Below are 23,634 nucleotides of genomic sequence, written 5' to 3'. Positions count from 1 at the left end.
ATTCACATATTTATGTCTACCTCTTTCTGAAAGCCTTGGTGCTGTGGTTCCTGGTGGTCCATGGAGAAACATTTTAGTAGAGAAACATACAATATGTTCCTCACACATGTTCATTGGTACACATTTTGCTCAGTGATGTGACTTCACTAACAGCATGTGTTAGTCAATATATGTTCCCACTGTGTCTACAGAGCTTTGTGAAGAGTTACCAAAATGTAATTTAACTTTGGACTTTTTCTGCACCCGGCTTGCCTGCAGGAAAACAATCAAGCATACTACTGGGACCACTTACATAGCTTAGCCTTTTTAGTCTTCTTTGTGGCTTCCTTAGCTGCATATGTATATGTAAGAAATACACCTAGAACAAAGAAAAAACAGTATGAAGAAAATGGTGGATAACAGCATCAGTCACCACAAGCTCCTATATATGGGATTTCCTAAGTTTGACTCAACTGGATGAAGAAATGAAATGGAAATATTCTAAGCTGGTTTCTGCTTGTTAGTGAACTTTGCAGACGAGATGGTATCTAATGTGGGTGAGTTTTTTCAAAGGGATTTAAGATCAATTCATCTCACACATTAATCTGTGGAACTCACTGTCCAAAAACACACTGTTGAGTTCACGTGGTCAAGAAAATCATGAAAGGCCCAGATATTTTCCTGAGTAATGGAAGCACTGTATAGTTAGTGAGACAGAGATATTAGAGATATGCAACATGCTGTGTGCGTAAAGCGGCTGGGAAGTAATGGAGAGAAAGATCCTTCTTAACACCCTTTGCAAGGAGTTTATCCTTTAATAGTGCACTGTGAAATTTCACTCATTGGTCTCTGGTGGTAGCAGGTATGGGGTACCACATGGCATTGTGGACTGTGTGAGAGTGCAGTGTGGCACGCCCCAGTATCCTGTCTCAGCAAAGACACTGTTTTCCTTCAGTAAGCATAATTATGATTTGAAAACTTTAATGGCAAGAGAGAAAAGCACAGTTATGTTAAAACATATCTCACTGTCTCTCTCTATATGAAGCTTACCTTATCAGGTTTACTTGGTAAGCGTATGACATACAAAAACTCTTAGCTCTCTGCGCTTATCTTATAAGAGATATATTATGGGCAATAGCCTCATTGCAAACATTTTCACCTTCCTATTGACCTTTCCCTTGTCTGAGCTTTCAGAGGGAATCAGAACTCTCTGTGATGTGTTGGTTGATCCTCTGATGACTTGTCAGGTTAATCTTACTGAAGACAACAGCAGTCTTATTTCTTTTATGTTCTTCTCCCCCTAGACTGACTGCAGAGAGTTTGAGAACTTAATAACTCTTAGAACTTGCTTGAAAGAAAAAACAGTCTCACAGTATCTGAAGTGAAGGTGTGTAGATGCAGCATTGGGGCCTTTTGTCATTGCTGTAATTGTGTTACCAAGGTTAACTTTTAGTTTAAGGAAAAAAAAAAGAGAAAGAGAGAACCAACATAAAAGAAAGTGCAAAGTGCTAGTAGCTGCATGCGATATTAGGGCATAATTTCATATGGAGAAAATAATTTGCCCTTTGTAGCAAAGAGAGAAGAACGATGTGGATAGCTATGAAGCTAAACATGGATCTTCTGCTAGTTCTGAGGGTGCCAGCTGGACATGGGAATGTTGCAATGAAAGTCAGACAGCACAGCTAGGCTACATGATGGCTGTATCTCTGTCAAAGGCAGATGTGTAAGTAAAGTATACAAAGAAATCGTGCTTGATTCATTGCAATCAACCAGGTTGTTCAGGTAAGATCAAATGTAAATTCTGGAATCTCAACATGTTTCCTGAAGAAGCAAGATCCTGTCTGACTGCCAAGGTAAAGAAAATAAGACATATTTACAGCCATTTTCCTTTGGCACTCCTTGGTCATGGAAAGCCTTGCATTCTTGCATGACTCACAGGAAAACTGGGAAGGGATGTTTCCAAAGCATGAAATAGCTGATTTTCCTTTTGGAGGAATCATTAAGATACAGACACTTTTCAATCCCATCTGTGCTATCTGACAGAGACTGTATGCAGCTAGTCAGATATTTAGAGATCTGTCCAACTAATTAATAGGGTTTCTAAGGCAAATTTTCTATTGCAAATATGACAAGTATGCCAGGACATTCAGGCATGCAGTTTCTGAAAAGCTCTGTGCCAAGGCTTACTCCACCTTCCATTGAAAGCTTCATCAGCTGTGGAGCCCAAAAGGAAGAGAAGAAGCCAACAGCCGCTATCAGCCAGGACAATGGAATACAAACCCACTTCCCAGAGTTTTGGATCACCTTAGAGTGTTTTTCATGCAGTTATCTGAACTATGTGTTCATGTTGCACGGAATCCATGTGCATCTTCTTTTATGGAGCGGATTTCAGCGCAGGAAACATCCCAACAGGTTTCTCAGCCAAACTGGCAATGTCTGAAGCACGCAGACTCATAATGTTAAAATGATATTGTTGTTTTCCAGGAATCCTTGGACTAGCTCTACTCAAGCTAGTATAAATGTAGCAGATCAGCTGTACTTACCAAAAAAGGTGGCGATGACTGAGGTCTTCATGGTGAGAAAAGCGAAGTCTGGATGTATCAGTAAGGAACTCTGAAAAGGAAAAGAAGAGTATATCAGGCTGCATTCGGAGGTACAAGAGCTGGCACTAGAACCATGGGGCAAGAGGCACTGTGCACTGTTCTTCAACCTTTCACAGTCCGCATGTGCTGAATCCTCTTCTTGCAGGCTGCATGCGCTTTTTAGAGAAGCTGATGTCACTAGAGTAGATAGTGTTTGGGCTATGATAATCCCATGGTTTAATTTTTACTTCTTTCCACGTTTTGCCTTTTACCTCAGGAGAACCAAGATTTCATTGCATGATCTTATTTTTGAAGCCAGTGGTGACAGAGGACATAACAGATACTGACACACTCTTGAAGCTGCTCAAATTAATTCACTTGTCTTTTAAAGTGTATTCACAGAATTGTATTTCTCTATACTTCATACTACATCATTAAATCTCATAAAGGTACAGGAAACATAAGTCCGCTCCATCATTAAGCAGGTTGCACACAGTATCTTGCAATCATGGCATCAACTGTGAGGCATATGACTGGTTTCTTTCCTTTCCTGAGGATGTGTGTGTGTGCATGTGAGTGTGTGTGTGTCTGAGATGAAGAGGATGCTTTCTGCCAGAACATCTAGATAACATTTTTTCTAGGGTAGTTAGGAGGCAGGACAACTTGTTCCTAATTTGGGACAGCGGGTCCAACAGAAAGATGAAGACAGAGGAAAGGGGTGGAAGCCTTTGTGACCATGTTAAAACAGGGTCAAAGTTAGCTTTTTATCAAAGACGAAAACGTACAGAATGTTAAAGCTGGAAATGACCAGGAAGAAGATGTTATCTTGCTCTTGGACAACATGGAAGTGGCAGATTAAACTCAGAGATGCTTGTATTCAGAACCTATCCTTCATCCATCCCAAAAAGGAAATTTAGAATGACAAGATAGATATGGAAAAGAAAAAATTTCTGCAATCTGTCTTCACATACAATGTTTACACATTTTTTATTTTAACTGCTCTTCATCTTCTAGTAAGCCACATGTTTCTTCAGTGAGGATGACTAAAATGGTATGCTAGACTCTACACTGAGTTCAGCTAGCTCTATATCTATAAAATTTATAATCCTTTTTATATAGGCCAGCTGCACCTCTGATTTCTGCTTCTATACTGTGATCAGAGAAGTTAAAATGCCAGGACCATAGCACACTAACAATAGCACTTCATAATGGTTCTTTCTTATTACATCTGTCCCTAACAGTCTTATTAAAACAATCTTCCTGCTATGCTGCCAAAACTGAAAGCAATAGAATCGCAGAATCACAGAATGGTTGAGGTTAGAAGGGACCTCTGGAGATCTTCTAGTCCAACTCCCCTGCTCAAGCAGGGTCACCTAGAGCACATTGCCCCAGATTGTGTCCAGACAGCTGCTGAATATCTCCAAGAAGGAGACCCCACGACCTCTCTGGGCAACCCTCTGGTTCCAGTGCTCCGTCACCCTCACAGTCAAGAAGTTTTTCCTCATGTTCAAACAGAACTTCCTGTGTTTCAGTTTGTGCCCATTACCTCTCATCCTATCACTGGGCACCACTGAGAAGAGTCTGGCCCCATCCCCTTGACACCCTCCCTTCAGATACTTGTACACATTGATCAGATCCCCTCTCAATCTTCTCTTCTCCAGGCTGGACAGTCCCACCTCTCTCAACCTTTCCTCATACAAGAGATGCTCCAGTCCCCTAATCATCTTTGTAGCCCTCCACTGGACTCTCTCCAGTAGCTCAGTGTCACTCTTGTACTGAGGAGCCCAGAACCGGACACAGTACTCTGGATGAGGCCTCACCAGGGCTCACCTCCCTCCACCTGCTGGCAACACTTCTTAATGCAGCCCAGGATACCATTGGCCTTCTCGGCCACAAGGGCACATTGCTGCCTCATGCTCAACTTGCTGTCCACCAGGACTCCCAGGTCCTTCTCTGCAGAGCTGCTTTCCAACAGATCAGCCCCGCAGCCTGTCCTGGTGCCTGGGGTTATTCCTCCCAAGGTGCAGGACCCTGCGCTTGCCTTTGTTCAACTTCTTGAGGTTCCTCTTTGACCATTTCTCCAGCCTCACCAGCTCCCCCTGAGTGGCAGCACAGCCTTCTGGTGTGTCAGCCACTCCTCCCAGTTTAGTATCATCAGCAAATTTGCTGAGGGTGCACTCTGTCCCTTCTTCCAGGTCATCGATGAATACATTGAACAAGACTGGACCCAGTACTGACCCCGGGGGTCATTGCCAGCTACAGGCATCCAACTAGACTCTGCACCACTGACCACAACCCTCTGGGCTCTGCCATCCAGCCAGTTCTCAATCCACCTCACTGTCCGCTCATCCAACCCACACTTCCTGAGTTTACCTAGGAGGATGTGATGGGAGACAGTGTCAAAAGCCTTGCTGAAGTCCAGGTAGACAACATCCACTGCTCTCCCCTCACCTACCCAGCCAGTCATTCTATCATAGAAGGCTGTCATATCATAGAATTCTGTCATAGAAGGCTGTCACCCCTTGGTGAAGGCATGCTGACTACTCCTGATCACTTTGTCCCCCACATGCTTAGAGATGGCCTCCAGGATGAGCTGTTCCACCATCATTCTAGGGATCGAAGCGAGGTTAACTGGTCTGTAGTTCCCTGGGTCCTCCTCCTTGCCTTTTTTGAAGCCTGGAGTGACATTGGCTTTCTTCCAGTCCTCAGGCACCTCTCCTGATCTCCATGTCCTTTCAAAGATGATGGAGAGTGGCCTAGCAATGATGTCTGCCAGCTTCCTCAGCACTCGCAGATGCATCCCATCAGGCCCCATGGCCTTCTTGTAGGTGTCAAGTTTGCCTAAATGATCTCTAACTCGATTCTCCTTGACCAAGGGAAAGTCTTCCTTTCTCCAGACTTTCTTCCAGATTTCCAGCATCGGGGATTCCTGAGGGCAAGAGAAGTTGCTCTGAAGACCCAGCACTGAGTTCTGGGGGAGCCTGAGAGGCTGTTTAACCCCCTGAGTATGGCTTTCTGCAAAATAATGGATAATATAGTCACAGGTAGGCCCAAGCTGTACAAATCATAGCAGCAATAGCAGTTGCGTGGTAATGTTTTGCTGTAGCTGCTGTTGTTCTTTGCATTAAAAAATCTGTCCTACCTCCTAGAAGAAAAAAACACCGAATTATTTACTGCAGTGTATTTCCAGAGTGAAGCTCTCAAAGGAAATAGCAACAACAGCGAGTCCCAGACCAAAGTTTCCCTCCTAGCTCAGGTGCTCTTCACTTACATGCCTCAGCCCATCGCCAAGTCATTGAAATCTTCAAATATATCAAAAAGTAGACCATATTCCTCAGGCAATGATGGTTCTCACTTCCAAAACACCTACTGTCCTTTCAGATCAATCCCAGTAAAAGGATGAGGCAGATTATGAGAGTTGCTGATCATTTGCTGAGCCATCAAATACCGCTAAAGGCTGTATTGCTATTGACTTGGGCTTTGGAAAAGGCATCTTAATATGAGCATCCCCGAAATCTACAGCAAGCAAAATCACTGGTAGCATCTTTGTTTAAAGTCATAAGGTTTGGAGGAATTTGTCCTGACAAATTGGCTTGGTACTGTTGTCATCTTTAGTTTTACTAGTGCAAAAAAGGTTTGGGATGGTAAAGGACATATCTAAAAGTTTATTCATAGGTGGATTGCTGTGTGCGTTGTGGAGAGATTCCAGTGCTACCTAATTTTTCCTGTATGACAAAAGTATAAGCCACCTGTACAATTAGTGTTGCACAGAAATTCTCATGACTTTCCTAAAACACTGCCATCCCCGAGGCCCTGCTGTCCCAAAAGTTCTCCCGTCCCTACAGGCCAGAAGTTGCCGTCCCTGAGGCTCCACGGTCCCCCGGGGCATTGCACTGCGCTGAGGCAACACTGCCTGAGACTTGGTTGCAATCACAATCTCTCCCTTGTCTGCTGGTGGCATTGCTTCTCAAGGCAATAGGAACTATTTTTTCCTAAGACACTGTGAATTTCCTGTGGAAAGAAGCTGAACAATCTAAGAGGAGTTCAAATGTAAGGCCTCTCAGGTGGCACAAGACTTGAGTAAGTAGACACCACTGCCTGCAAAAACAAATATTCTTTCAATAGGAAAATTAACAGAAGCACTTAGACAATACACTTACTCAACAGATTTATTGTCATAGCTACACTTGAAAGCATCCAATTGTGGACCAGTAGTTTTGCCACTGAAGTTCATACTAGTGTCTTGATGAAAATAAATTTTAACAGTAAAGAAACTTATTTTTGCCACTACATTAACGCCTACATTAGGCACTGGTATGCCAGGAAAGCGCACACACACTCTGTGACATAACTAGGGTGGCAAAACCGTCAAGAGAGGTCCTGGCCTTCAGCTCTCAGGTCGTCACATGGAAGAAAGGGCAGGAGGATTTACACCGCCTGGCTTAGATGCTCTAAACTGTCTGTTGTAGGAAGTCTGTTTGTATTCACCGCATTTAGAGACTAGGGAGCTACCTGAATTAGGGTGCCTCAAATATGGTTGTATTAGATCCCCTATACCGCGTAGTAGCATGAAAGCTGCTACTTCGGAAAGGTAAAGGGTGCAAAAGCCTGGAATAAAACAGTATTTTTATTTTTCTTTTTTTCTGGGATCAGAAGCCAAGGCTCTGATCCTGCAAATGGACCCAGGCATATTACAGGCTCCTCAGTCCATGTAGATGCAATCACAGCTTCTGAAATGTTTTATCTTTATAAGGTCAGGAACAATACTTTGCTATTAAATACTGCTGTGCTATTGTCTCCTTGTTATTTTACCAGATAAATAATTCCCATTATACGAAAGCACGTTGAGTTAATCTCTAGTTTGAGTTTTTCTGACATTTCACCTTTTATTTTACCACTGTAAATCTCAGTACTATGATTACATTTTTTACCCTATTTTTTTCCTGAAAACATGAATTCACCACATCATGCATAAAACTGTTGACCTTTATGTGCAAGACAGAGGTTTATATACCAAAGTTATCAAATCGTTTGGTTTTATTCCAATAAATACATAGAAAGTCCCCAATTTTCTTCATTTTCTTGTGAAGTGGGGTGTAATTCATATAGGTCTAAAGTTGACCCTCCGCTTTGCTCCAAGATCTTATTTCTGTTCCAAAGATTATTCAACCTCATATCTTTCAAATATGTCTGATATGTAATTTCATCCCTCACTGACAAATACCTAATCACAGAGTCATCCATCGACGTTACTGCAAACAGCATCAGTTGGCCACTTGGGTTTACACTTCAGCCTTCTGCAATTATTTTCCTGACACCCTGTTATTTAAGTACACCTAGTTAAGTCCCCCGTCATTCAGAAATGTGATGCAGGGGGCCACACGGATGCATAAAACAGTCCACACTGCAATCCACATTACTAATGCTAAAGGAGAAACCTTACTTAAAAGAGAGAGTGCTTCTGCTGCAGCTGTACAGCTCTGGTAAATTATACCTGAATTTCACATGGGCTTTCCTCCATGGGTTTATATCCCTCTCTTCTGCCTATGACGCGTAACCTCAGTGACCCTTTCTTCTCCACTGCTGTATTATATATTCTCAGCTCTGACTAAAGAGTCATTTAAAATATTATATATTTAAAATATTGTTAATAATAATAATAATGATGAGCAATATTGTTAATAATATACTACTAACAATGTATTTGCTACAGCTTTTTCAGACATTTCTGAAAGCTTTTTATACAAGTGGTGCAGGAACATGCTGTTCCCTACTCATCTAGCTTCTGTCTAGGAAAACGCATTTGGGACATTTTGAAAAAGCAGGAGAGCAGTCAAATATACCAGTGGCTGATTAATAGCAAGAGTTATCCCAGTTCAACAGCTTTCATGTTGAGCATGTTCTAAGAGTCTTTCCTGAGTGAAGCGTGTTTTTATTAGTTCTTGCTGACAGAAAGTGAAGCCAAAAAGTACCTTCCTCCAACCGTCCTGGATCATATGTTCCTCATATTAGCTTGTCTTACTGCAGAAACCTCCTGGTGACCAGAGTCTGTAGCCTTTTAGTTACTGTAGACCTGTAAGACCTGTAGACCTACTGTACTCCAGCCCTCCAGCAGCCCGATCCCGTGCCTGTAGCAGGGGACCAGTCCCAGGTGGGGGTGAGGAACCTGCTCCTTCGTGGGTCCCCCTACTGCGACTGGGCACGCAGCCCAGTGGCCACAGAGAAATGCAGGTCTCTCAGTAAACTTGGCCCAGCTCCCCCCTCACAACTGTTTTAAGTAGCTGTTATTTATTATGGGTGGCTCATTCTTCATTTTCTCTTTTGCATCCTGCAAAGGGAAAAGAAAGTAATAGGCCTAAAAACATGAAGTGAGGCAGCAGCAGAGCTGGGAAAGGGACCAGTTATCCTGAGTCTGAGCCTGGCCTCTAACCCACCAAGCTACGTTGCCTCTGGTGGCAAGTTAGATTTTCCATGCTTTTATTTTTCCAGCCTCATGCAATTCCTGTCACATAAAATTGAAGAAAAAAAAAAAAAGGGTATCTAATGCCCACGCCCACTGCCCTGTTCTTGTTCGATTTGTCCAGTTTCTGCGACTTCTTTCATTCACAGCTCCGAGACCCTAGGGAGACTTTTGAGTTTGAGTCTCACTAGCAAACCAGGAAAATGGATGATCTGGATGATCCTTGGGAAACCCCAATTCACTGGCATCTTCCTTTTCTTTCCCTCATATTTGGCTTGCATTTGGCACTCTTCATAAAGCGAGTGGTAACGCCAGTTATCCTTGTCAGATTTCCACTAATGCGGCGTTTGCAGTCCTAGTCAGTACTGATAACTAGTGATCGTTCTGTTTTAAATCATCTAAACTGTTTGCTGGATCTTCGTTTGTCTGAGTAAATTTTCTCGTCTGTATCCTTCGGACTTCCATAATAGATGTTACCCCTTTCCAGGAAAATAACAAAGAATATGCATTACATTAACATGTGCTCAAATCCCAGTTTGAAGCACCTCCTTCAATGCTTTTCAGCATAGGTCCTATCTTACCTTTTAAAATCAAATTTCTGTTCGAAAGAAGGTTGCTTACTTTTTCCTTAACGCAGGTATTTGAAAAGGTTTGAATGTTAGGGAAGAAAAGCAGTTGGCAAACCAGTCTTCCAACATATGAAGTCATATTTTTATACTGGCCTTTTATTAGTAGCTTGGCTTTGATAAAGCTCTCTGAGAGAGCTGCTACATGAAAGAAAAAAAAAACTTCTACAAACAAGCAGATTGTTTAAATCTGTATAAATTGTCACTGTATGGCAAGCTATACATTTCTAAATGAAAATTCAGGTTTTAAGTCCTTGAATTCTGGTTAAGGCATCACTGTCCGTTACATGTGCAAACAGAAACTCTTTGTTCATGTCATGTGTTTTGTCTCTGCAAGAGTAAGCAGTTTATTTCCTGTAATCTTCTATGCTGCAGAAATTAATTTGTGGGCTCTCTTTGTTCTCCTTCTCAAGAAGTCATAATACAGCAGCAGCAGTTACGCCATAAAAAAATAGAAGTGGATTTTGTTTGAAAGCTATTTGAGCAAGTAGCTTGGAGTTAACAATACTATCTTTAAACATTGTGGGATGAGTGGAATGAGCTCCTTACAGGAAAATCAAGAGGGTTTGGTGTAGGTGTGAGCAAACTGGTTTGAATAAACAAGAGGTGATCATCACCTTCTGAATAAAATATTTTAGATTTTTTTTCTTTTGTTTCTTTTTTAAGTATTTCTCTCTTTCTTCGTTTCATGCTCATATTCTGTTCCTGTGATTCTTAAACCATGCTCAACAGTGTTATAGCTGTCCATTTTTGGTGTGCACTAGGTAATATGTCTAATACCTGCCACATATGATTTATTCTCACCTCCTTTCTTCCTAGAGGGAAGGAATGATGTGTACTTAGTGCATTGCGTTGCTCTGACAGACTATACATAAAAACAAGAATCCTAGTGGATGTTTATTCTAAAAAGGCAGTCAATGAGTCCTGTTGAACCAGGAAAGCAGACTTGATTGATAACTATATTTCATTTCAGAGACCTAGGTTGCCCTGTATGTTTCCCAGGCCAGGTCACTGGCTCTCAGAAGATAAGAAACACCCAAGATGCTGTTTTGCAAGGGTGAAGCTTATTTGCATAGGATGCTGGACTTTTTTGGGGGCTGGTCTGAGTTAGAAAAAATACCACAGACCTCATCACCTTCTGCAATGAAAAAGGTGGGTGGAAGCTCAACTACGTTCTTTCATATATAAAGGAAATTGCAAGGTGGGTGGTATAATTTAAGCAAGAGAAAGTTAATATCTGTACTAGCACCATCTGCTAGGATAGGACATACCATATCATATCATATCAAAGATAAGAAAAGACATTATTTTTTCTCTCACTGTTTTATGGAAAGTGTCAATAAGACACTCAAGACTGTTCCTATATCAGGGGCTGATTGTGCATACATCTTCAGCCTCCCTCAGCTTTTGGAGGAGTCTGTGCAGTGGTTGCAAACAGGACATCTTGAACAGACAGCAGGAAATGAAAATGCCAAAAGGAAGAGCTTTGTCTGAAAGCCTGTCCCCTGTTTGGACACACGTGCATCTTCAGACTAGGAGTGAGCTGGAAGTGTGGCCTAGGGTGAGCTAGGACTCAAAATCAAAAAGGCTTCCTGGAGCCTGTAACGAGACTTGGAGCACGATGATGCCTTTTGCCTAATCCTCTAGTGCCTCAGAAGGAAAGTTGACAGGGAAACACATGGTTTTGTGGCTGCAGGTCCCACCACTGTGGTAGAGGAGTTGTATGAAATATTAGGCATTACAAGTTAGGCAATTGTGTACTTAATAAAAGGAACACTCACTACTAAATGAGGTTCTGAGCCTAGGGACAACTTGTGTTTTCGCCTTAAAGAGTCCTTGCATAAAATACATAGCTAGAAGTAGGATTACAAGCAGAGCTAGTCATTTTGAATAAAAAGCATTTACCAACCAAGCAGTAGCTATGGGCTCTGCATTACCTACTTTATCTGGCTGCAGGAATCCCTCACTCTGGACCACAGTGGTCCTCACTGCTGCAAATAATCACCCAGTCTACAGCAGGGGTGGCAATCACTGTCACTCCAGCTTGGCATTTAGGTTTTGCTTCAGAGATGTTAACTATGGGCTCGAACACTGCTCTGTTCCTGGGGCAAGTGATGTTTTCCACTATACTGCTATACAGAGGTACCTGTTGGCTCTATTTCTCAAAGAAATGCAACCGACTGGCTGAGCTTACTGTTGTCAGTGTGCAGTAACTATACTCAGATTGGGCTGTTTAGCCTGCTGGGTGGTCCACGATCTGCCTAAAATGGATGTAGGCCTCATATCCCTTACAGCAATTGAGTTCATCCTCTTTTTAGTACTGCTTGTCCCCAAACACCTAAAATATAAGAAGTTTCCCTGTGGGGCCTGAAAGACCCTTGCTACCCAATTCTGGAGACCCATGCACTGGGAGATCAGTGCCTCTGTTATAACTCAGTCTTATTTGACATCAGTTTAGAGCTTGTCCCAGTCCATAGAGAAGTCCCAGCGTTTCCAGATGACCCTGGTTACAACTGACCTGTCTCCTGTCAGCAGTGTTCACTGTCAGCAGGATGCTGTAGTGAGCGGAGACCTCACCTCTAGAGTGGGGCTTATAGGTCCTGTTCAGAGTGAAGAGATTTAAGAGATTTTTTGAGAAAGAAGGTGCTATCCACCAGGCTACTGAGGATGCCTGGGCTCTCCTCTCTCTGCTGAAGTTAGACCACTGTGTGGTTAGTATTATAATGGCTGGGAAGATGCAAAAGGTGCCTTGCTGCAGGCCCATGGTTTGGCCATTCAGATCGGGGGGAGCAGGAGGACATAAGGTGCGGGGACCTTCCTCCCCCTGGACTATCTCTGTTTTTTGCCCAGCTGCAGTGAAATGCATGCCTCCTCTGGGACCAGAGCCACAAACTCTTGTCCTGCTCTGCTCCCAGGCGAGGGTCAGGCTCCTTCTCAGTTGCTTTCTTTCTGATCCCATTTCTGGCATTCCTGGTTGCACTGAGATCCTGCTTCATCAGAGAGAATGGGGCATATCCCAACCTCCCGAGGTGCCCCGGAGCCTGATGATGAGGGACCTTTTTGGCCATGAAAGAAATGTAGGTTCAAATTCTCTGACGCTGAGGACAGTCCTGAACCCTGTTCTTCCTGATCAAGGGTTTTCACCACCTGCCTCTTACGTGAAAAGCCTTGACTGGGGAGGCTGCCATATCCTGTTTTAAAAGGTGCCTGCTCTGCTCCATGAGGTACTTATCTCAGAAGAGGGTGAGCTGGACTGCTGGTACCCAGTACCTCTCACCGGGTGCCTGTGAAGTCACTGAAGTGAGATGTGTATCACAACGTAACGTGGTGCCCGAATTGCTCATGCTGGATCTGGCCCCTAACTTGCCAATTCCAGGTGTCCTTCCTCCTGCCAGAAGTGACACAAATATCTCTGGAAAGAAGGTGACAACACTAAGCAAGTGTGTAGAGGTCTGAAATATTGACAAGATCAGACAGAGCCTCAGTGCCTAGGCAGCTAGGACTGCTCCTTATGGATTGTATACTTGAATTTAGTGATCTAAATTCCCTCCAAGTTGTACTTTGGGCACCTGAGTCTGTTTTTTAGAGCTGCTTTAAGAGATAGCTGTATGTAGACTTGCAAAAAGAATTTAGTCCAAAAGGGCTCCGCTCAGGTAGTAATAATGAAGAGATGCTATACCCAGCAATTTAGGGACAAACATAAACACCCAAGCAAGTATGCGCTGCTTATTTTATACCCTTGAGATGCCCTGAAATTAAACCAACACAATGCTGAAGTAACAGTGATGAATCAGGACCTCTGCTTTCCTTGGAACTCTTTCAGAAGAAGGTAATTTATTTAAAACTGTAGTATGATTTATTTTGCCAGAGCTTTGTCAGGGCCTAAATAAAACTGCAGTGGTTATACTTTCTCCTCTGTTTCACAGAGACAACCATCAATTATGCTAAAGTGTGACCTGCCCCTTCCAGCAAAGGAAGAAATACACTTAGAGCATGCCACCCACTTAACAGAGAAAATGTAATTGGGAACATCCAGATGACCGGATCCAGGATCAATATAGGTCACCTTCCTGTTAATGAAGTATACATTAATTTACTTCCTTTCAAGGGGCAGCTTTTATGGCTCTCTGGAAGTCTCCGTTAGTCAAACCTGTGAAGCCCTGTCCAGCCAACTACCTCTGTCCGTCCTTCCTCCCACGACTGCTCTGGTTGCCTCCCACCCCTGCCCCAGTCTCCTGCTCTGCCCTCACGGAGCCCAGACTCCCTGTGCACACTGGGGCTTGCCCAGTGCAATCGTGCTGTTGAGGAATCTCTCTTTCCCTTTTCTAATATAACTAGTTCTACTTAAACATCAGTCAGGCCCCAGGCTGCATCCCTGTGCATCCCTGGCACAGCCACTTTCCCCAGAAACTGAGGGCAAAGAGTAAGGGATACTTGCATAAGGGAACTGCAAGTATCTTCAGCAGTGCCTTAGGGCTGTGTGCTGGGTGTGGTGTTTAAGATTCGTGTTGCTACTTCTTCTACTTTTTAGAAAATGCACCATTTTCTATTTTCAACAAAAGCACCCAGTCCTAGTGAGTCAAACTGGCTTTTTAAAGTATAATACATGCTTTCTGAGGTTAGATGTCCAATAAAAAAAGCACTGAATACCCATGCTATTGTGCTGACTGCAAACTAAGAATTACTGTAGTGAGCCAGAATTCCCCTGAAGGTAGGTATTTGGTCTGAAAGCGAAGAATTTGTGTTAAAGGCACTGAAGAAACTGCAGGTCGCCCTGAGGATGGTTTTATGAATTTTTCTAACGTGTTCAAACACGGCTTAAAACCTTTTTCTGCAAAAACTTAGAAGCAGAAATTCAGAGAAACTTTAGGATGTTTTTGCTCTGCTTATTAAAGCTACACGTATCCCTTTATTTTAGAAGTGAGTTATACAGGTGGTACAAAAGCAAAACTGATCCTTAAGCATGCTAGTAAGTTTATACAACATCCCACAGAAAAAAAGAAAAAGGAAAGTTTATCAATTGAGCGATTCCTGCAGTCAGTATCACTACTCATGCCTCATGCCAAGGCCAAAGACTGGTTGGATAAGGATTCAGAAAAGATAAACATTTTAATAAAATATCTGGAGCTATCCTGGTATGTGACACTGGCTTGAAATAAGACTGTAAGTGGTAAAATTCATTAATGAAATGAAACATCCAGTAATGATGCTGTAATCTTACTCAAAATATCTTCAGCAAAAGAGGAAGTATCAGGGGAAACTGTAGAAAGCATTTTGAAAAGCTAAGCTGCAATCTGCTTCTGTGCCTCAAGCCGGTTGAACAAAGTTGAGGAAATAATTTCACTTTTGCTTTATAGTTCTCTCTTAAAATGATAGCACCATGCTCCTCACGCTGTTGAACATTTTCCCCCTAATATAGTTTGTAAATGTCCTTAAATTTCAAAAATAATATTTCCTCCTGACTAATTGCATTAGTCCTAATTGGGAATCTCTCTCTCTCACTCTCTCAGATCCCCCCTGATACCTTTTTCTGGCTTTCTTTCAGGAAAAAAAATATTACCAATGGTTCACATATGAGACTGAGCAAGGATGAGTATCATTGCTAATCACAATCGTCCTTGGTTCCAAAGCAGAATAAAAACTATTATTCGTTCAGGCCTCTCCTGAAAACCTCCATGTAGCCAAGCAACAACCTTACGACGTCTCTTGTCAAAGAACATGTGTAGCTGCTGGAGAGGGCTTAACCCTGAAAGTCAGCCCCGTTACCAGCAGTCTGTTGCCCACCTGGGAAACCAAAATTTGAAGAGAAAATAGTTGTATATAACACAGTGCTCACTAGGACCAGGACTGCTCAGTCAGAGTGTGTGAATACACAAAGATCAGCCTTTGCTTGGAGTAGACAGCTCAAATCAGGCACATTCCCGTCAAAAGTTATGTAGCGATAGGTAGCCTTGCTTACTAGGACCACTTGAAAACCCTCGAGGACACCCGGGTGCCCAGCTGATGAGATCTGGATGTGATCTGGAGGTGTGATCCGGAGCAGAGTGCTCAGAAGAAGATGGAGGGCACAAGCACATACCACACTCTGGTCTGGGTTTCCACGGCAGTTAAAATAAAAACTGTTAAGTGGGCATTGATGTCCGTACACTGATACAAGGGAGCAGCGCTTAAGGCCACCCGCTTTCTCTGCCTTGCTGTTTCAGGCCTTGAATCCACCTCAGACCATCTGCTAAGTGCTTATTCAGAATTAGCTGTTATCATAGTCTGTGAAAAAGTGCAGAAAAAGGCCAATTCCTGCCACGAAAGGCAAATCAGAAAAAGAAAAAAACAACCCTAAACTGCCTTCCGATCCTCAGTCATCATCTAGCATTTCTCTGCTGGTCTCATGACCTGCAAATCCTTTGCCCTCTTGCTGGATCAGCTGCCTCGGGTCAGGCTGCCCAAATCCGCGGCTGAGGCCTTGCAAGTGGCCTCCCTTGCCCATGCCTTGCCAGCTTAGTGGCCTGCCCAGGCTCCCCCGTTCCTTAGGCATGAGATTGGCATAAAAAGGTGCCACGTGGATGCTCAGAGGAGATGTATGGGCTACTGTGAAGCATCCAGGTACAAAAGGCAGGTCTGTGGCTCTCCTGCTGGAGGTGGCCTTCATGTCCAACTGCTCTGGGTCATGAGGGACTGCTATGGCCACTCACTACCTCTCTACTTTCCCATTCTCCTCATAGAGAATGGCAAAGTCTAGTCCTTAGTCTAATCTTAATCCTTAGGCTAAGTCTAACCATACTCCTGTAGATAAGTTGGATGTTTCTCTGCTGTCCTCTCCAGAGATAGCTTTGGGATAGGAAGCTTGTCCTCTCTCCTTCTTCTAGGTAGGAGATAAGTCCTACTCCTCAAGGGCTTATTATGCACGGCCACAGGGAGGCAGGTGCCCTACACCTTGTATTAAGGCAAGATGATGTCCTGTGCAAGGCAATCACAGAGCAGGAACTTGTAACTTGTGGTCAAAGTTCTCTTTCAAAAACAAAACTAAACCCACAGAGTTCAACACTGCATAATCCACTTCCATGTCAGAGAGTTTGTTCTGAACTCTGGCTTTAAGAAATATCCAGATGAGCTTCTACTTATTAGAGTTACTCACTCACGTATTTTTTCCTACACACAAATTTCACCTGAGAATATAAAGAATATAAGATGTATACTACGGAAGTTTGAGACATTACATCCTGAATTACCACATATTTTGAGGTGCCCAACAACTGTCCCCCAAGCAGGATGAAAGAGGATCTGTCTGATCATGGCCCTCCATTCTTACCCTATGCTTGCGGAAAATGGCAGATGCCCATTTAAATTCATGCAGATTCATGGGTGCATATGCGATATCTGAATTTCTGTAACCTTTTCTCTCCCTCATCTTCCTCTCATTTCCCTAATATCCAAACAACCTCTCCTTCTTCACACCCTTCATACCCAGACACTTCTTCCACCAAGCCCAGGAGAACAAAATGCTGGAGTCCTGCAGATTCATTATGAGAAAAGTGAAAAAGAGGGGCTCCCACCAAAGTGAGACAGATGGGCTCCCATCATCCTCAGCTGGCTGGTAGGTATGAAAATAGCCCCAGGAGTCATGGATCCATTACCCTTTCGTAACTCTGACTCACTGGAGGTGACCAGGGCCAGGATACACACTGCCATTGCCAGTATTCCTGTATGCCTCACTCTTGTTCTATGGACTCAAGGGTAAACTACGTATTTGGCGAAAATACAAAGAATGAAGCCTTCTGAATCCTTAAAAGAACCTGGCAGAGAGACTGAGAGGTACAGACAGAGGTGGTTGCATTCACATTTTCCTGTAAACAAGCAGTTTTGGAGAGGGTAAAAATTTCCACAGTTTTATGTACAAGCCTGGAGGTACCGGAAATCCCCAATACATCCTAGAGGGAACATTAAAGAATTGCAAGAAGATACACAAAGTCGTTCAGAATTTTTCCAGAAATTTTGGCTCATATAAAACTGTCATTTGGCAATTATGCATTTTTTTCATATGAAAACAGCTGCTTGCTGAGAGACTGTTGACTGCTGTGTTACATTTACAAAGCTATTTAATAAGGTGACAGGCAGAAAAACAGACTGCAGATGCAGTTAATCTCAAAAATATTTTTTGTATTTGTATCTGTGAGATGTCCTGTGGAATGAGATACATCAAGGACAACTGACATCAGTAGCGCTCTTAATGGGCCATTGAACTCTTCATAAGCTCTGAAGACAAAGCGAAAATTGGAATGGACTTAATGGATGCTAAAAAGCTGGTTCAGGCATGACAGTAAGACTTGCCAGACTAAGAACTGCTTAAACCTTGATGATTTGAATACAGCAGAGGAGGTTATAACTACCCTTCTGAATGCGGGTAGCTGACCCACGATCGCCATGCTGGCGTGCCTGCCCACTCCTGACACGTCCTAGCCTTAGCAAGGGCGAAGCTAGTCTGGCGACGTCCATGCACACTGCAGTCAACTGGTGAGTATAGCTGCCCCCATAGACTCCCTAAGAGCCTACCTAGGTTCAATAGTCTCCCCCACTCATCCTGTGGGCCACAGCACTGGAGAAAATCCCATCAGTAATAAATGCTCTTGTCTTCGCTGCAGCATGTCCCTTCACGGCCGCAGTTTCCTTTCTACAGGGTTTTGTAAGGAGCCTGTAAGAGGTGGTTTTACTGCTCCCTTCCACAGCCGCTGCAGGGTGATGAAAGGGAGGGAGAGGAGACGGGAACCTGTAGAGGGTGAATCGTCTGTGTTGGAGTCCAGGGCTCAGGCTGCGCTAATAAATTAAACAGTGGCCAGGAGTGTTTGCAGGCACAGGACTGGGGTCATCGACACTGTTAGACCAGGAACATTTCTGGCTAATCTAGGACTTTTCCTGTCAGCTCCCCAGGAAGGGTGAGGGCTTAGAAAATTCCAGGGGTTCCCTTTATCTGCCACGGTTTATGTGCACTTTAGTGTGAGGCTGAGAGAGTTTAAAGCATGATGCAGGCTGCTGTGAGCCAGAGTGCCTGGGAATGCTCCCAGGCACGTTTAATTCGCTAACGTAGAGACAACCTAAATGGCTACAGATTTTCTGGGAACTTCTGCACCGCTCTGACCCTCTTCCGTGACACTGGGAGGCTGCGCTGCCTGGGCAGCATTCACTCAAGTTTTCCAAGTGTGAAATGCGCAATAAGCAAAGGAATCGGGATGCAAGAGAATGGCATCTGCTCCAAGACTGCTGGAGAGGCTCTTTTACAGGCGAATGAACCATAAATTTGTAGCAAGACATTGTTTTCTAAACACAGGAGAAAAACTGTTGTTATCTTGCTTGGTTGGTCATTAGAAGAGTGATAATTATAGTCTCTTTGTAACAATTGGGACCAGAACAGTGAATACATTGTCCCTAACGCTAGCTGAATTCTATCACATTTACCCAAGGCGAGGAGGAGCGCTTATGAACAATAGGACTCCTTGTGCCACAGGCAAGTTCAAAAAAGTATTTAACTGCTTAAGGAGGTCTTAAGCACCTGCCGGTCTCCATGAATCTGGCCTTATTATAGCTACCCAACATGCGTGAAAGGAGGAAGGAGGGTGAGGAGGGTGGAATTGTCATTACTTTAGCTGCATATTCTGCGGCTTTATGCACAATACGTACTATCAGTATTCTTTTTTTCTCTTCTAAAAGACCTTTAGTTTTGCATTTCCTTTTACATCATAACTTTAAAGTGTACAATTTGCTTCATAGTTTCTGCTTTCCACCATAGATCAATGAGACCTGTATTACTGGCAGATGCCACAGAGATGGGATTTCAGAAGGAAAGGTATGCATGAGGTACCACCTGTTCCTACCTACTAATGCAGAATTTTAGTTTTTAAGCTCTGAATGTGGGTTTTAAACCTCAGCTGGCACTGCAGCATGCCTGAGGAGTTATGGTGGGCTCGGAGCTTTAGGAGGCCAAAACATTTCCCAGGGCACTCAGGAAGCCCAGCACTATTACTTTGCGCCATTTGACCAGAAAATATAATACCTCCCCACCAATGATCACCATAGGCCAACCAGTGCCTCATTGATCCAGCACTTACCCGTTCCAGTCAATGTGCTTGGGGAATTCACGACTATGAGTGCCTCAACATTTTTTCCTACACGTTTAGCCTCGAGACATCAGAGGTGGAATGCAGTCTCAATTTTGCCGGCAGCAAACTGAGCTATCAATTTTGTTGCTCAGTTCAGCTGGGTGCCCTAAGTGACTTGCCTATCATTTAGGAGGCTTTTGGTAGAGCAGAAACTTGAATGTGAATATCCTTGAGTTAGGACGTTAAGCTATTGGGCCATCTTTTCTTTCTGGAGCTGTATTTGTGGCCCCGGGGTGAAAAGGAAAAAAAATAAAAATTCTGCAGGAAGACCAGCTACAATCTAGTCCTTAACGTCACTGCTATACAAACTTCACGTTTATTTTTAGCAATGAGGTTTTCCAAAAAGCAACGGGCAGAAGTAATAAATAATTATATTCTATCATGTAAATTAATTAGCCTTTTCCCCCAAGCTTCTGTATTTGCACTGTATCTGTGGGAGATCCCCTTTAGAAATATTCAAATTCAATCAAATTTTACAGAAGAGAATGTTAAAATTAATCTCCCGCTACTTCAGTGAAAGCAAGCAGCTGGGTGAAGGGGGAACACCTTGTTAATGTCCACACTAAAGGAAAGACTTCAGTAGGAATTCATTAATTATTAGACACCAGAGAATCCATATGGGGTCTTCTTCTTGCATCCCAAGAATGAGAAAACCTGGTTTCCTTCATGGTATCACTCAGAGAAGCCAGCTCAAATGGCAGCGTCAGGTTTTGTGTAAGAATACTGCCACTGACCATGAAAGAAGCATCTCATATAAAGCAATCTTAGCAAGCTAAGAGCATAAAATTCCTATTACGGGTAAAACCACAAAGCAATACTATATTGGCAGGACACTAAGGGTTTGCTTTTTAAAATATTGCTTATGCCTGGAATAACAGAAAGACAGAACGTGTTTCCTGTCACCTCAGTGAGAACAACTTCAGCAGCTTGAAGCATTAGATTAAAAAATGCAAGTAAAATAAGTTTGTTTAAAATGAGATACTAATTTAATATAAAGAAAGTAATGTGCATGTGTCATGCAGTTAGTTTTGTCTGAGCTCTGTTTGAGTGACTTAAAGAGATCAGTCTTACAGTCTTACACTTTAATTCAAGTGATGAACTGAATAAAGTCTAAATGTGGTGCTGCAGATATAGAAGAAGATAAAGGTCCATGCTCTTTGAACACAGTCACATGCAAGGTGTTTTTAAATATGGTAAAATTCAAGCTATAACCACCTATGACTATTGCTGTTCTCAGTCAAATGTATTTTAAAAGACATCTAAAGTTGCTTTTTCTGTACGTGTGTTTGCTTATTTTTGGTGATTTATTTAAATTTTGGAGGAGTTAGAAGAAAAGAAGTGTGCTCTAAGGAAGAAGATCTGCTTCTATAATCTGTAATTCCTTTTTTGCTCCGGGTGAGGCGTAGTTCCCACAAACTGTAGGAGCAAAATATCAGCCAGCGTCTTCAGAAGTCTCTCTGTGAAAAGTTTGCTTGGGGCATTTGGTTCATGTTTGTACTAGTCTAACATAAATTGCATTTTAGAGAGCCTTATCAAGAATCCAATCTCTGCAGAGACCTGAATGGCTGTGGCAGGCTCGACAATGCTATTCATTTTTGGAGCCTCATCAGCAAAACAAGCACTCAACACAAAAGGATATACAGATGCTAGGCTGCTCTACTGTTTATACATGCGTATCTATCCATCCAGCAGGAAAGTTCACACTGTATATACATATATATAAGTTTATACGTAAAGAACTGGAATAGTAACTGTTTTCCATTCTGTATCTCAGAGAACAGTGTTCCCCAGTGTCACTAATGTTACAACTCATACATACTTATCGATCAAAGAGGCGAAGAAAAAGTCATGGAAGTAACAGCATTTTAATTCTAGGGAACAAGTCACACTACCTATTACACATTTTACTTGAACCGTTAGCCTATATATGTCTACTGATCTGTGAATAATAGTCATCATTATTTATGAAACAGTTAAGCCCTTGCTGTGCAGACAGTGAGTGTGTGTGTCCACTTTAACGGTAGGGGGTTTAATGCTTTTATAAATAATTTAGAAAATCCGTATAACTTAAAGTAGTTTCATTCTGCATCGATGTCTTCATCTTCTCAGGTCTTTGATCCCATGCATACAGCTGACTGTTAGGCAAAAAAGTAAGTCTCTACAGTCTCTTAGCAGGGAAAACATTTAACTACTATCAACGTACCGAAAAGCAACTCCCCCCTCTCCCCGAGGAATAAATATAATAGAGAAACGACATCAGAATTACCTTGCTTGAGGTGTGTAACTTTTTATTCCTCGTCTCCACCCAGTATCAAAGTGCTAATTTTTCCAAGTTTTTCTGTGCCACAAACTCCAGTCAACATTATTCTAGAGAATCAGAGGCAGGCAGCGAAGGGGAGGCCTGGACACCTTCTCCCTTTCCGAGAGGAGCTAATCAAACATTCCCATCAAGCTCCCAGCTCCCTGCAAGGCACGTTACTCCCTCTCTCTCCCTCTCTCTCTTGCTGTCTCTCTCTCCCTCTGTCTCTCTCTCTCTCTCTCTCCCTCCCTCCCTCACACACAGACATACAGAGCTCCTTACATCCATTTAGCAGCTGAATTAGGCGGTCCTATTTTAAATATACGTTCCCTCCCACATATTTTTTTGGTAGGGATTTCTATGCTCCTTTTGCACCAGCCTGTCAGATTTGTCAGGTTTTTCTCTTTTGGAAAGTGAAGCTTCCCTTGCCTGATGTTCTGGCTCAGTTTTTTCAGTTCCCTGCCGCAGTTCAGCGTCGCAGTACAAGGACTGCAACTAGTAGCCTGGACTAAACTAAGTAGCTCTAAAGATTGCAAACACCAGATTAGTCAGGTGTGAGTCAGTTTTAAAGAATAAGATTAACTTTTGAAGAAGCAGACTGCGATGCCTTTACTCACATGAATAGCATCTCATTCCCTAAACAGTTAACGCTGGAGTCAGAGGATTAGTGGCAGAGCAGGGTCTTTATGAGTAAAGGGTAGTTGGGTCTAACCACAAAGAAGGAAAAGTATGAAATGAGCACTAGCATGCCTTTCTTTCGTATGAGGGTGTGGAAATTTAATAAAAAGGCTTTCAAACCCCTTTGAACCAGCATTCACTCAGTGTGGCCTAGCCCAACGAGATAGACAGAATGACTGGTCTGATCAAGTATCTGTATATGGATTGCCACCCTAAAAAACTCTGGTAGCCTGAAGAATAACATTGCACTGAGATAATCAAGAATGCAGCATTTGCAGGATTATCACAGAACAGATTATATATACTGGAATGTGGACAATAACCTGCAGTTCCCCCTAAGCCTTCTGAAATGTCCAGATAGCTTATATGATTGAACAGACACTGTTTTATCTAAGTTTATTGTTGGCTAAGGTTTACATATAAAAATCTAAAATAAGTGCAGGAGAGGGACTTCAAAAGACACAGTGAAAGCACATGCAGTTCCTGGCTACTTGTGATCTAACAGTCCTGTAAGTATATTTTGTTTAAATGACAGTAATTGCCTTTCATTTGTGAACCTCTACTCCAGTACTTGCTGAAACTGTACGACAGCTCAGCATATCAACAGACAGTACAACAGGAAAGGTTCAAGCAAGAAACTCTAGCTGTGTTACTACTGAATAACGATCCACAATTTATTTGGGGGACTCTCTTAGTGTAGAAGTTCAGGCTTGCCATTATAGTCCCTTGTGAGGCAGAATAAGATCTCTTGGGTGGACCGGCAGAAAGCCTGTCTAGATAGTAAATCTGTCTAAAAAAAAAAAGACTAGCTAATTGAAATAAATACTTTTAGAATATCATCATCATTTTCATAATGCTTTGT

The 23,634-nt window shown here is 42.8% G+C and overlaps 1 protein-coding gene across 4 annotated transcripts in view; it reads right to left on the bottom strand.

Moving 5' to 3' along the window:
- The window catches only part of VIT (vitrin), a 62,590-nt gene extending 40,199 nt beyond the window's left edge, over positions 1–22,391 (bottom strand). The window contains exons 1-3 of one of the 4 annotated variants that reach the window (XM_009686646.2): positions 22,062–22,391; positions 2,523–2,592; positions 293–358 (exon numbers count right to left, since the gene is read on the bottom strand). In XM_009686646.2, the coding sequence (XP_009684941.1) occupies positions 293–358; positions 2,523–2,553 (97 nt within the window). In that variant the 5' untranslated portion in view covers positions 2,554–2,592; positions 22,062–22,391. The remainder of the gene's footprint in view (positions 1–292; positions 359–2,522; positions 2,593–22,061) is intronic. The other 3 variants (XM_009686645.2, XM_009686649.2, XM_009686647.2) reach the window with 3 other exon arrangements.
- Positions 22,392–23,634: the final 1,243 nt, after the last annotated feature.

Source organism: Struthio camelus, chromosome 3 (assembly GCF_040807025.1).
Source record: "Struthio camelus isolate bStrCam1 chromosome 3, bStrCam1.hap1, whole genome shotgun sequence".
NCBI classification, from domain to species: domain Eukaryota; kingdom Metazoa; phylum Chordata; class Aves; order Struthioniformes; family Struthionidae; genus Struthio; species Struthio camelus.
This window is presented reverse-complemented; position numbering and strand designations above follow the sequence as displayed.